Consider the following 13,249-nt stretch of genomic DNA (forward strand, 5'->3'; position numbering starts at 1 on the left):
GCTCCCCCCACTTACCTTGGAGACCCCCAAAATCAAGCCCCCCCCCTTTCCCTTTACCCCATCAATGCCCCCCCTTTATGTTTACAGCCCCCCCCCCAATTTTAAAGAGGAATTTTTAAACAAAACTTTATTGGATTTGTCACAAATATGTTTACAACGAAGCCCGGGGGGGGTGGGGACCCCCTCGGACTTTTGGGGACACCCCCCCCCCCCATGTCATGCCCCCCTACAGCGAGCCCCAATTTCTGCCCCCCCACCCCTCCCCCCCACCCCCTCCCGTTTTGGGGCTAAAACCACAACGATCAGTTAAAATTGGGTGGAGGGGGGGGGTCGAACCCTGCCCCCCCTCCCCCGTTAAAAATCGGGGGGCAGGGCCCCCCCCCTCCCCAGCACCCCCTGGGGGCAAATAACCCCTCACAGCCCCCCTGGCGGGGGCAAATTTACCCCTTAATTACCCTTGGGGGCAGCAAATCTCCCCCAATTACCCCGGGGGGGGCTAATCCCCCCTTAATTACCCTTTGGGGGGCCAAATCCCCCCTTAATTACCCTGGGGGGGGGCAAATCCCCCCCTAATTACCCCGGGAGGGGCAAATTCCCCCCTCAAACAACCTGGGGGGCTCTGAATTGCCCCCCAAGGGGGTAAATACAACCTATACATTACCCCAGGGGTAGCCAACCACCCCATTTACCCCCGGGGGGGGCCAGATCCTCCCCCTATATTATGGGGGGGGGGCAAGTGCACCCCAATATTACCCCTGGGGGGCAAATACAACCCCTGAATTACCCCAGGGGGGCATATCTACCCCTTGATTTATTCCAGGGGGGGACCAAGTTACCCCCCTGAATTACCCCGAGGGGAGGGAGGAACTTACCCCCTGAATTACCCCAGGGGGGGGTCAACCCTAAAATTACCTCACAGCAAGTGGGGGGGCCCCCCAAATCCCCCCCCCCCCCCCCCCCGGGGGTACAGTGCTGCCCGGCAGGGGGTGGCAGCCCCGCTGCTCACTGGTGCGAGGCTGTTCCACCCCCTCGCCCTCCCTGGGGGGGGTCGCAGCCCCCTGGGGGGGGGGTGTTGGGGGGCAGTGCCCCCCCCGGGGGGGTGCGGGGGCCCCCCCCCCCCCCCCAATTAGAAGTCAGCGAACTCCTTGGCGCAGCGGTCGGTGAGGGACACGCGGATCTCCTCCTCCTCGTACTCGTCGAAGTACAACACCCCCCCCCCCCCCCCAAAATTTATGGTGGTCCCCAAGATCTGGAGGAGCTGGGATCCCGGGAGGAGATATGGGGGTGTTGGGGGGGTGGGGTGTCTATGGGGACCTAGGAAGGGACATTGGGGTTGTAGGAGGGGACAGGGAGACCTAGGGTGGGCTTAGGGGGTCCTGGGAGGGGTCTATGGGGTCCCCCCACCCCCCAAAATACCCCTAGGAGCCCCACGGCCCCCCCAGCACCCTGTAAGACCCCCCATGTCCCCTCTCAGGATCCTGTAAATACCCCCCCAAAAAAACACAGACACCCCCCCTCCCCCAGGACACCCCTGTCCCCTCCCAGGGACCCCCAGATTCCTCCAGGACCCCAATGTCCCCTCCCAGAAGCCCAAAGATGCCCCCAGAAACCCCATGTCCCCTCCCAGGACCCACTAAGGCCACCCTAGGTCCCCCATGTCCCCTTCTAGGACCCCAAGCCCCCTCCTGGGACCCCACAGATGCCCCCAGACCACCCAGAACCCTCATGTCTCCTCCCAGGACCATGTCAGACCCCATAGTTCCCCCATGTCCCCTCCTAGGACCCCAATGTGCCCCCCTAGGACCCCAGGCCCCCTCTTGGGACCCCATAGACCCCCCCAGGTCCCCCATATTTCCTCCTGGGACCCAAGACCCTGCCCCAGACCCCCCAGACTCCTCCAGAACCCTCATGTCTCCTCCTAGGACCACGTCAGACCCCAGAGATCCCCCATGTCCCCTCCCACGACCCCTCATCCCACCCTAAGTCCTCAATGTCCCCTCCTAGGACCCCATAGACCCCCCCCAGGACCCCCATATCCCATCCTGAGACGCCAGAGACTCTTCCCAGACCCCCCAGAACCCTCATGTCTCCTTCTAGGACCACGTCAGACCCCAGAGATCTCCCATGTCCTCTGCCAGGACCCCCTAAGCCCACCCTAGGTCCTCCATGTCCCCTCCTAGGACACCATAGACCCCCCCCCGGGACCTCCATCTCCCCTCCTAGGACCCCACAGACCCCTCCTGGGACCCCCCCAGACCCCCCAGGCTTCTCCAGAACCCTCATGTCTCCTCCTAGGACCACGTCAGACCCCAGAGGTCCCCCACATTCCCTCCTAGGACCTCACAGACCCCCCCCCCCAGGACCTCCATGTCCCCTCCTAGGACCCCCCTGAGCCCCCCCCAGCCCACCTTGCGCTGGTAGATGGCGATCCAGTCGGTGGTGGAGAACCACTTGTGGCCCTTGATGTCGGCGACGCCGTTGCGGAGGTTCCCGAAGCGCTTGGTCAGGTCGACCTGGAGCAGGTTGCGCAGGAGGTCCTTCAGGTCCGAGCTGAAGTGCGAGGGGAACCGCACCTGGGGGCGCGGGGTCAGCCGGACGCCTGCGCCCCCAAAATCGGGGGGGGGACCCCAGACACCTGGTTCCCCATTAGAGGGGGGCCCCAATGTCTGGGACCCTGTTAGAGAGGGTGGGGGGGGGGTGTCCCAGGGGGGCTTGGATGCAGCAGGGATGGTCTGAGGGGGCCTGGGCGCCGGGTCTCCAACTGGAAGGGGTCAGGGGGGGTTTCTGGGGGGGCCCCAATGTCTGGGACCCTGTTAGAGGGGGTGGGGGGGTGTCCCAGGGTGGGTTGGATGCCTGGGGATGCTCTACAGGGGTGCCTCGGTCCCCACTGGAGGGGGTCGGGTGGGGTTTCTGGGGGGGGCCCAGACTCCTGGGGGGGGACCCCCAATGTCTGGGACCCCATTAGAGGGCGTGGGGGTGTCCCGGGGGGGCTTGGATGCAGCAGGGATGGTCTATGGGGGGGTGCCTGGGCACCTGGGTCCCCTTTGGGGGGGGTGGGGGGATTCGGGGGGGGCCTGGACACCTGGATCCCCATTAGAGGGGGACCCCAATGTCAGAGACCCCGTTAGAGGGGGTGGGGTGTCCTGGGGGGGGCTGGGACACCTGGGGACACTCTATAGGGGGGGCCCAGACATCTGGGTCCCCTTTTGGGGGGGGGGTGTGCCCAGCAAGGCCCCAGTGACTGCCAGGCTCTCTCCCAGTGGCACCAGTGCTCCCAGTTTCAACCCCGATATCCCTGGTCTTTCTCCCAGTTCCTGCCAGGGCTCCCAGGCTCTTTCCCAGTTCCCCCCCCCCGCTCCCAGTCCCTCTCCAGTCCCCCATGTGCCACGCCCAGGGCTCCCAGGCTCTTTCCCAGTTCCGCCCCCCCCGCTCCCAGTCCCTCTCCAGTCCCCCATGTGCCACGCCCAGTGCTCCCAGTCTTCCCAGTCCCTCTTCCAATACCCCCAGTACTTTCAGTCCTTCTTCCTGTCCTCCCAATCCCTCTCCCAGTCCCCACCTGTTACTCCCAGTCCCCCTCCCAGTGCTCCCAGTCTCTCCAGTCCTCTCAGACCCTCTTCCCTGCTCCCCAGTCCCCATCCATTATTCCCAGTCCCACTCAGTGCTTCCAATCCTTCTCTCCCAGTCCCCCCAGTTCCTCCCAGACCCTCAGTCCTAATCCCTCTCCCAGTTCCCCCATCGCTCCCAGTCTTTCTCCCAGTCCCAAACCCTCTCCCAGTTCCCCCAATCCTCCTCCCAGTCCCTCTCCCAGAGTCCCAATTCCTCTCCCAGTTCCCCCAGTGTTCCCAGTCCCTCAATCCCTCTCCCTTTCTCTACCACCTCCATCACCGCCCCAACCCCACAGCCCCCAAACTGCCCCCATCACCCCCTATAACCCCCCACAGCAGCCCCTAGGGGAGCCCCCCACCCCCTCAAAACCCCCCCAAACCCCTGGGGACCCCCCCCAGAGCCCCCCCCGAGGCAGGACCCCCCCCCTCACCTTCCCCGAGACGATCTTCTCGTAGATTTGTATGGGCTGGTCAGCGAAAAAGGGGGGGTACCCTGCTGCCATCTCATAGATGAGCACCCCCAGGGCCCACCAGTCCACGGCCTTATTGTACCCCTGCAGGGGGACACGACACACATGGGGTGATGTGGGGGTCCCCCAAAACCTGGGGGGGACCCCAAGGGGGTTTAACCCCCCCTCCTCACCTTGCTGAGGATGATTTCGGGGGCCAGGTACTCGGGGGTACCGCAGAGCGTCCAGGTCCGGCCCTTCACCCGCTTGGCAAAGCCAAAATCTGTCACCTGGGGGTGGGGGGGGGACACACAGGGACCCCCCGGGTGGGGGACGGGTTGAGGTTAGGGTAAGTGGGGGGCAATGGGGTGTTTTGGGGGGCTGTGGGGTGATGCTGGGGCCTATTTGGGTGGTTGAGGGGGGAATTGTCAGGGGATTAAGAAGTAGCTGAGGGGAGAAAAGAGGTTTTGGGGGTGTTTTGGGGGTGCAGTGGGTATTTGGGGGTGGGAAAAGGGGTCTTGGGGTGTATTTGGGGAGTTTTGGGGTGCCCCAGCAGGTGCACAGGATATTTGGGGGGATTAAAGGGTACCTGGGGGGAGCAAAGGGGGGTTTTGGTGTGCCCTGAGTGGTGCAGGAGGTATTTGGGGAGATTAAGGGGTATCTGGGGGGAGCAAAGGGGTTTCTGGGGTGTATTTGGGGGTTTTTGGGGTGCCTTGGGGGGGTGCAGGGAGTATTTGGGGGGATGAAGGGGTACCTCAGGGGAGAATAGGATTGGGGAGGGTATTTGGGGGGTTTTGGGGTGCCCTGGGGGGTGCAGGAGGTATTGGGGTGCTGGGCAAGTCAAGGGGATTTTGGGGTGTTTTGGGGTACCCCATGGGATGCCCAGCAAGTATTTTGGGGTGCCCAGGGAGCACCTGGAGGGGATTAAGGGGTCTTTTGCGGGGCCAGGGGAGGTTTTGGGGTGTATTCAGGCTGTTTTGGATACCTCGACACATCCCTGCCGGTTGTGAGCAGTGCTGGGGGAGGTTTGGGGCAGTGGGGGGTATTGGGAGGGGTGTGGGGGGATTTGGGGGGTGCCGGGGGGGTATTTTGGAGTGCAGGGAGGGGATTTGGGGGTACCTCGATGTAGCCCTGCTGGTCGATGAGCAAGTTCTCGGGTTTCAGGTCGCGGTAGATGAGGTCGAGCGCGTGCAGGTACTCGAAGGTCAACACGATTTGGGCCGCGTAAAAGCGGGCGTGGGGCTCACTGGGGGGGGGCAGGGGGGCTGAGACCACCCCCAGCACCCCAAAATCCTTCTGAGACCCCCCCCACCCTCCAGGCACCCCCAGAGACCCCTTGGGAACCTCTGGAGAGCCCCCCCAGCTCCCCCCCACTGACAATTTCGAAGACCCCCTTAGACACCCCCCCCCATCATCCCCACAGAGCCCCCAAAACCTCCAGAGACTCCCCAGACCCTTCAGGGACCGTCCAGAACCAACCAAGATCCTTCCTGAGACCCCCAGATCCCCTGAGACCCCCCCCCAGACCCACCAAGCCACTTCCTGAGAGCATTTGGGACCCCCCTCAATCCTCAGGGACCCCCTGAGAACCCCCCAGAAGTTCCCAGGGACAACCCCCCCAACCCGAGACCCCTTAAGACACCTCCAAGACCCTTCCTGGGACCCCTCAAACCCCCCAGAAGTCCCCAAGGACCACCCAGAGACCCCATGGGACCTTCCCAATCCCCTCAGAGCCCCCCAAGGATCCTTCAGAGACCCCCAAGACCCTCTGTGAGACCCCAGAAGCCCCCAAGACCCTTCCTGGGTCCCCCACCATTCCCAGAACCTCTCGAGGAACCCCCAGAAGTCCCCAGGAACCACTCAGACACCCCCTAGGACCCCTCTAATCTCCAAGACCGCTCAGGGACCACCCAGAGACCCCCAAGACCCTCTCTGAGAGCCCTCAACTCCCCCAAGACCCTCCCTGGGACCCCCACAATCCCCAGAACTCTCCTGAGAAACACCCAAGGACCACCCAGAGGCCCCATGGGATCTCCCCAATCCCCCCTGAGACCGCCCAAGGACCCCTCAGAGACCCTCAAGAACCCTCCCTGAGACCCAGAAGCCCCCTAAGACCTTTTACGGGACCCCCACCCTCCCCAAACCCCCCCAGAAGTTCCCAAGGACCACACAGAAACCCCATAGGATCTCCCCAATCCCCCCTCAGACCCCCCCAAGACCCCCAAGACACTCCCTGAGACCCCTCAACCCCCCCAAGACCCCTCCTGGGACTCTCACCCTCCCCAAACTGCTCATGGGACCGCTCCAGAAGTCCCAAGAACCACCCAGAGACCCCCTTGGGACTCTCTGACCTTCCCCCAGGACCCCCTGGGGACCCTCCAGCCCCCCTGCTCACCTGAAGCGGCCGATGCGGCGGAGGTGGGAGAACATCTCCCCCCCTGGGATGTACTCCATCACCATGTACAGGTTGGAGTTGTCCTGCCAGAGGGGCACGGGGGACGTCCACGGAGGACAGGGGACACCTTGGGGACAGCCCGGGGGGGACGGGGGACGTCCAAGGGGGATGGGGAACACTCTGGGGACCACCCGAGGGGGATGGGGGACACCCCTGGGACCACCCGAGGGGGACGGGGGATGTCCAAGGGTGATGGGGGACACTCTGGGAACCACCCGAGGGGGATGGGGGACACCCCAGGAAGACAAGGGACACCTTGGGGACAGCATGAGCGTGACACAGGACACCCAAGGGACCACCTGAGGGGGCCAGGGGATACCCCAGGGGGAACAGGGGACATCTGAGGTGGACAGCCTGAGGGTGATGGGGGACACCCTTGGGGACCACCCAAGGGGGACAAGGGACACCTTGGGGACATCCCAATGGGACACCTTGGGGGGATAAAGGCCCCTCCACAGCCCTGGGGACACCCCAGGGGTGATGGGGGGTCACCCTGAGGTGATGGGGGGGACACTCTGGGGGTGATAGGGACCATCCTGGGAGTGACAGGGGCCACCCCAAGGCCTTGGGGACACCCTGGGGACAGGATGGTGGCCTCGGTGCCCACCTTGAAGGAGTACTCAAGGCGCACGAGGAAGGGGAAGGTGACGGCCTGTAGGATCCGCTTCTCGTTCAGCGTGTGCTCGATCTGCTTCAGCTTCACCACCTGCGGGGACACCCCGTCACCCCTGGGGACACCCTCCGGACACCCAGGGACAGCCAAGACACCCCTGGGGACAGCCCGTCACACCAGGCTGGGAACAGAGGGGACACCAGTATGTCCCCCCCCATGCCCAGTGCTGGCGACACTGGGTTCCCCCGAGGGCACTGAGGTCCCCTCATGTTGGGGACACCAAGGTCACCCCCCTGTGAGGATACCAGCCCCCCCCCCAACTCTGGGGACACTGAGGTGTCCCCAGACCCAAGGCCATCAGCATCCTCCCCATGTTGGGGACACCAACGCCCCCCCCCCGTTGGGGACACCAAGGCTCCCTTATGACCAGGGACATCAACATGTGTCCCCCCACTTTGGGGACACCAATGTCACCCCAGACCTGATGACACCAGCATCCCCCCACTTTGGGGACACCAATGTCCCCCTCAAGACCAATGACATCAACACGTGTCCCCCCACCCTGGGGACACCAATGTCCTCCCAGACCCAATGACACCAGCGTCCCCCTGCTTTGGGGACACCAATGTCCCCCCACAGCCGCCACTGCTGGTCGCCCTCAATGCCAGGGGGTGGCCAGGTGCCACTGCCATGCCCCCGGGATGTCCCCGTCCCTGTCACCTTCTGCTTATCGAGGATCTTCATGGCATAGTGGTGGCCCGTGTCCCTGTGCCGCACCAGCATGACACGCCCGAAGGAGCCCGTCCCCAGTGTGCGGATGCGCTCGAACTGCTCCAGGCTGGCCGTGTTCTGGGGACGGGGACACAGCGGTGTCACCCCCCCGGGGTGGCAGTGTGTGTGTGTGTGTGTGTCCCCTCCTGGGGTCCCTGGGGCTCTGGAGGGGCACTGAGGGCTCCTGGACCTGCCCGGAGAATGTGGGACTGTCCCAAAGGGGACATGGGACACCCCGAGGGGACCCTGAGTGATGGGAGGGGACAGGGACACCCCAAAGGGGACATAGGACCCCCCCAAAGGGACCCTGAGTGATGGGAAGGGACAGGGGACATCCCAAAGTGACCTGGGACACAGGACACCCCCAAGGGGATCCTGAGTGATGGGAGGGGACATGGGACGCCCCACAAAAGGGGGCCTCGACTAAAAAGAAGGGACATAGGGACCCCCCAAAGGGACATGGGACCCCCATGGGGACTCCAAGCTCAGGAAGGGGACCAGAACCCCCCCAAAGGGACAAGGGACCCCCCAAAAGAGACCCTGAGTGATGGGAGAGGACAGGGAGCCCTCCCAAGGTGACAAGGGCCCCCCCAGTCCCCCAGGAGGGGACATGGCCCTCCCGAGGGTATAAGGGACCCCCCCAGCAACCCAGAAGGGAACACAGGACCCCCCTTGAACTTTGGGTGGGGGGGTGTGAGGACAGGGAACCCCCAGGAGGGGACAGAGGGGGACACACAGCGGGGGGGAGGGGGGGCTACACATACCTGGGCCGGGTTCTCCCATTTTTTGAGAAAATCCTCCTTGGCCCGGGCCAAAAACTCCTTCACTGAGGGGGGACACACAACATGGGGAGGGGGGGGGGAAGTGTCAGCACCAGCACCTCCTCAAAGACCCCCCCCGAAGTCCCCCAGCACACCCCCAGGTCCCCCCCCCGACACCCCCCCCTCACCGTCCTCCATGCCGCGGACCCGGGTGTCCGGGAGCTGCCGCCGGGCGATGACCCCGCACGGGGGGGGGGGGAACAGACTTTGTCCCCAGGGGCACACGTGGCCTACGCTGGGGTCGGCCCCCCCCCCGCCACCCCTCCCAGTATGGCCCAGTAAGGGAACGTGTCCCAGTACCCACAGTATGGTGGGGGGGGGGAATAAGCCCACTCCTTTCAACAGGGGAAACTGAGGCAGGGAGGAGCCGAACGGCCGGAGGACCAAAGTGTCCAGGAGCAACCCCCCCCCCCAAAGCAGGTGAGTCCTCACTTGGGGACCCCCCCAAACACCCCAGGGGTTGGGGGGGGACCCAGGAGCCCAAGGAGGGCCCCTAAGGCTGTGTGGGGGTCTCCTCCTCTCCCCCAATCAGGGCTGACCCTGGGGGGGTCCCTCCCAATCCCCCCTTTTAGGGTCCCCCTGACCTGGGCTGTTCCTGGGGGGGGTCTCCCCGTTCCTGCCCCCCCCCCCTGTAGCGGAGGAACCGCCACAGCAGCAGCCCCCACAGCAGCACCTGCACCCACAGCTGGAAGGGGGGGTCCCAGCCCCACCGTGACCCCCCAGGGGCCATTGGCCCCCTCGGTGGCCTCTCGACGCCCCCAACCCCCCCCCCCCGGGTCGGGTCAGGGTCCTGATGTCCCCCTGGTCCCTCAATAAGCCCCCCAGATACCCCAATACCTCCCAGTGCCCACCCAGTCCCCTAATAACCCCCCTGCTGTCCCCTCAGCCCCCCCATACCCCCCTGGTGTCCCTTCAAACACCCCTTTGTCCACCCCCAGCCCCAAATACCCCTCCAAGTCCCCCCAGTCCCCCCCCCAATCCCCCCAACACCCTTTGGTGTCCCCCCCGTGTCCCCTCTCCCCCCTCGGTGTCCCTGGTACCGCCTCTGACACCCCCAGCTATTGTTCATGGAGCCCCTGGAGAGATGGGGGGGGTCTGGCCTGCACCAGCCACACCCCAACCGCTGCCCCCCTCCCCCCCCGGACCCAGGGGACCCCCAGCTCCGCACCTGCCGAAGCCCCGCCCCTTCCCCGCAGGCCCCGCCCCATTCCCATAGCAACACCCACTTGGTCCCACCCCTTCCCCATGGCAACCCCGCCAGGCCCCGCCCCTTCCCCGGCCTCCCCCTCTTGTCCCTATGGCAACCCCCAGCGCCCCGCCCCTCCCCGCCCTTGTCCCCCCGGCAACCCCGCCAGGCCCCGCCCCTCCGGCCAAGCCCCACCCCTGCCCCGATGCCAACCCCACGTGCCCTGCCCCTGTCCCCATGACAACCCCACAGGCCCCGCCCCTTCCTTCAAGCCCCGCCCCCACGCTCCCCCCCACGCTCCCCGCTCCGGGAGGGGGGAGACACCCCCGGTATCCTCCCCGCCACCCCCCCCCCCCCTCAAAACACACCCGGGACAAGCGGCCGCGGAGCCCCGGTGCAGCCCCCGCTGCCCGGTCCGAGCCCCCCCGCCGGCTCGGCCGGTGCCCCCTCGGTTGGCCCAGCACCCCCCTCCCCGTGCCCAGCCCGGGGGTCCCCCGGCCCGGCCCAGCTCAGTCCGCCTCCCCCCTCCCCGCCCAAGTCCCGGCCCGGTCCGGTCCCCTCAGGCCGGTCGCCCCGTTCCCGGCTCCCCCGGCCCGGTTCGCCCCAGCTCCCCCCTGGCCCGCCCGCTCCCCGCTCCCCGGCCCGGCCACTCACCGCTCTCCAGCTCCCCGCCCTTCTTGGCGGCGGCGGCGTTGCCCATGTCGGGCCCCGTCGGCTCCGCGCTCGGCCCGGCCCGGCCGCCCGCTCCCGGCGGCCCGCCCCGCCCCGCCCCCCGCCTCCCATTGGTCGGGCCGTTCAGCCGCCGCTGCCCCATTGGTCGCCCCAACTCTGCCGCCCGCCCCGACGCTGCCATTGGGCCTCACCGCCGCTGCGGCGCCGCCCCTCTATTGGACGGGGAAGCCGTCCCTCCGGCGATCGGCCCGCCCCCGCCCGCCGCCTATTGGCTGTGCCCGGATAAAAATAGAACCCGGGGGCTGCGGAGGGGGCGGGGCCTCGTCCGGGGGGCGGGAACAAACGGGCTGTGGGCGAGGCCAGGAGAATGGGGCGGGGTCAAGTGGCGGGGTGGGCGGGGACAGATGAGACTGACAGGCGGTGGGAGGAGCTTGGGGATAGATTGGCAGCGAGGGCGGAGCAGGGGCCGTAGTCCCCCGGAGGGGGTCCGGTAGCCCCGGGAGGGTCCCGGTAGCCCCTGGGGAAAGGGTCCCGGTCAACCGGGGAGGAGGATCGGAAGCCCCCTTGGGGTCCTGGTAGCCCGGAGGGATGTGTCTATCGCTTCCGGGGGCTTCCGGTAGCCCCGGGGGGAGGGCCCGGACCTCCCGGCACGGCCACACCTCCCCAGCCGGGACCCGGCCCCGGAAGTGGGCGGAGCTCCCCACCCCGGTTCCGGCCGGCACGCCCTGAAGCCCCGCCCCACGCCCCCCCCTCCCCGTCCGCCCACCAATGAGGAGAGCGAGGGGGCGGGACAAAAGCAATAAAGAGAGCGGCTCCACCCCCCCCCCACACACACACCCCCCGCGCCTGGGCGGGAGCGCGCACGCGCCCTGCGGGAGCACCGCGGCCTCGCGGCGGGCGCCGGGGCACGCGCCTCCTCGTGCGCAGGCGGTGCCGTGCGCATGCGCGGGGGCCCCTTACACGGGACGGGGGGGGGCGGGTCTTGCACACGCAGCCTCGTGCTCTGCCCTTGCACTAGGGCGCCTTGCGCGTGCAGCCCTCATTAACCTAACGAAGCCCCACCCATAATTAAGCCCAGCACATCAGCGCTGTAATTACTCCTACCCCATTAATGAGCTCATTCTCAGCTTGCTGCTTAATTACCCCAGCTCATTAACATATGCTGAGTAGCACTAGTGCTAATTACAGTTATTAGCAGCGCTCCTGCTGCACTGGCTCCTCTTAATTACTCATTAGCAGGGGATGAGCCCCCCCCTTCTGTTAATTGGCTTAATGAGTCTCAGCTCCCCCACAGCCGGGTTTTACCCGCGTCCGTTCCCGCGTGGCTCCAGGCCGGGTTTTACCCGCCCCTGGCCGGGTTTTACCCCCGCTCCGTTCCTGGGGCTGATCCAAGCCGGGTTTTACGCCCAGCGGAGGGCGCAGTCACCTCCCAGCACAGCCGGGCAGCCCGGGGCGGAGGGGGGGGGGGACAGGACGACACGGGACACACACACTGGGCAGCGACCCCCGACCCGCCGGCAGCAGGTACCGCTCCCCCCGCGCCACCATCACCGGCTCCCTCAGGCGATCCCGCCCGTCACCGCCCCCTCAGGTAATCCTCCGCCCTCCCCGCCATTACCGGCCCCTCACAGCATTCCCGCCCTTTTTCGCGCCTTCACACCCTCCGGTCTCACTGTCCCCACCGGTAGCGGCTCCGGTCCCTCAGACCACCCCAAACGCCTCCTCCCCCTTTACCATCTCCTCACACCTGTCCAGCCTTTTGTCTGTCCCTCACACCCTGTGCTGTATCTCCCCCCCTCCTCCCCGCCATTACCACCTCCTCACGGTTCCCGCCCTTTTTTAGTCCCTCAGACAAAAATCGTTGCAGGTACTTCAAACCATTTCTGCCCTTTTTTACTCCCTCACACAAGACTTTCTTGTTACTGTTACCTCAAATTCTTCCTGCCCTTTTTTAGCTTCTCACTCAAAAGTTTCTCTTTACAACTATCTCAAACCTTTTCTGCCTTTTTTTAATCCCCCACCCAAAACTCTCCTTACTGGTACCTCAGACCATTCCTGCCCCTTTTTTTGGTCTTTCACACAAAACCCTCTCCTTACTAGTACCCGTTTTTTTGGTTTTTCACCCAAAACTCTCTCCTTACCGGTACCTCAGACCATTCCTGCCCTTTTTTTTGGTTTTTCACCCAAAACTCTCTCCTTACCGGTACCTCAGACCATTCCTGCCCCTTTTTGTGGTTTTTCACCCAAAACTCTCTCCTTACCGGTACCTCAGACCATTCCTGCCCCTTTTTGTGGTTTTTCACCCAAAACTCTCTCCTTACCGGTACCTCAGACCATTCCTGCCCCTTTTTTGGTTTCACCCAAACTCTCTCCTTACCGGTACCTCAGACCATTCCTGCCCTTTTTTGGTTTTTCACCCAAAACTCTCTCCTTACCGGTACCTCAGACCATTCCTGCCCCTTTTTTGTGGTTTTTCACCCAAAACTCTCTCCTTACCGGTACCTCAGACCATTCCTGCCCCTTTTTTGGTTTTTCACCCAAAACTCTCTCCTTACCGGTACCTCAGACCATTCCTGCCCTTTTTTGTGGTTTTTCACCCAAAACTCTCTCCTTACCGGTACCCTCAGACCATTCCTGCCCCTTTTTGTGGTTTTTCACCCAAAACTCTCTCCTTACC

The 13,249-nt window shown here is 64.9% G+C and overlaps 1 protein-coding gene across 1 annotated transcript; it reads right to left on the reverse strand.

Annotated features, from left to right (window-relative positions):
• Positions 1–274: 274 nt before the first annotated feature.
• LOC141937249 (cAMP-dependent protein kinase catalytic subunit alpha-like) lies at positions 275–10,659 on the reverse strand. Its single transcript, XM_074854815.1, has 10 exons — positions 10,555–10,659; positions 8,658–8,719; positions 7,843–7,971; positions 7,117–7,215; positions 6,450–6,532; positions 5,174–5,300; positions 4,249–4,344; positions 4,037–4,159; positions 2,409–2,573; positions 275–1,249 (listed from the first exon to the last, which is right to left on the reverse strand). Exons 1-10 carry the CDS (start codon positions 10,598–10,600, stop codon positions 1,127–1,129), a joined length of 1,053 nt encoding a protein of 350 aa, XP_074710916.1. The 5' UTR covers positions 10,601–10,659; the 3' UTR covers positions 275–1,126.
• Positions 10,660–13,249: the final 2,590 nt, after the last annotated feature.

Source organism: Strix uralensis, chromosome 38, assembly GCF_047716275.1.
Source record: "Strix uralensis isolate ZFMK-TIS-50842 chromosome 38, bStrUra1, whole genome shotgun sequence".
Classification (NCBI taxonomy): Eukaryota; Metazoa; Chordata; class Aves; order Strigiformes; family Strigidae; genus Strix; species Strix uralensis.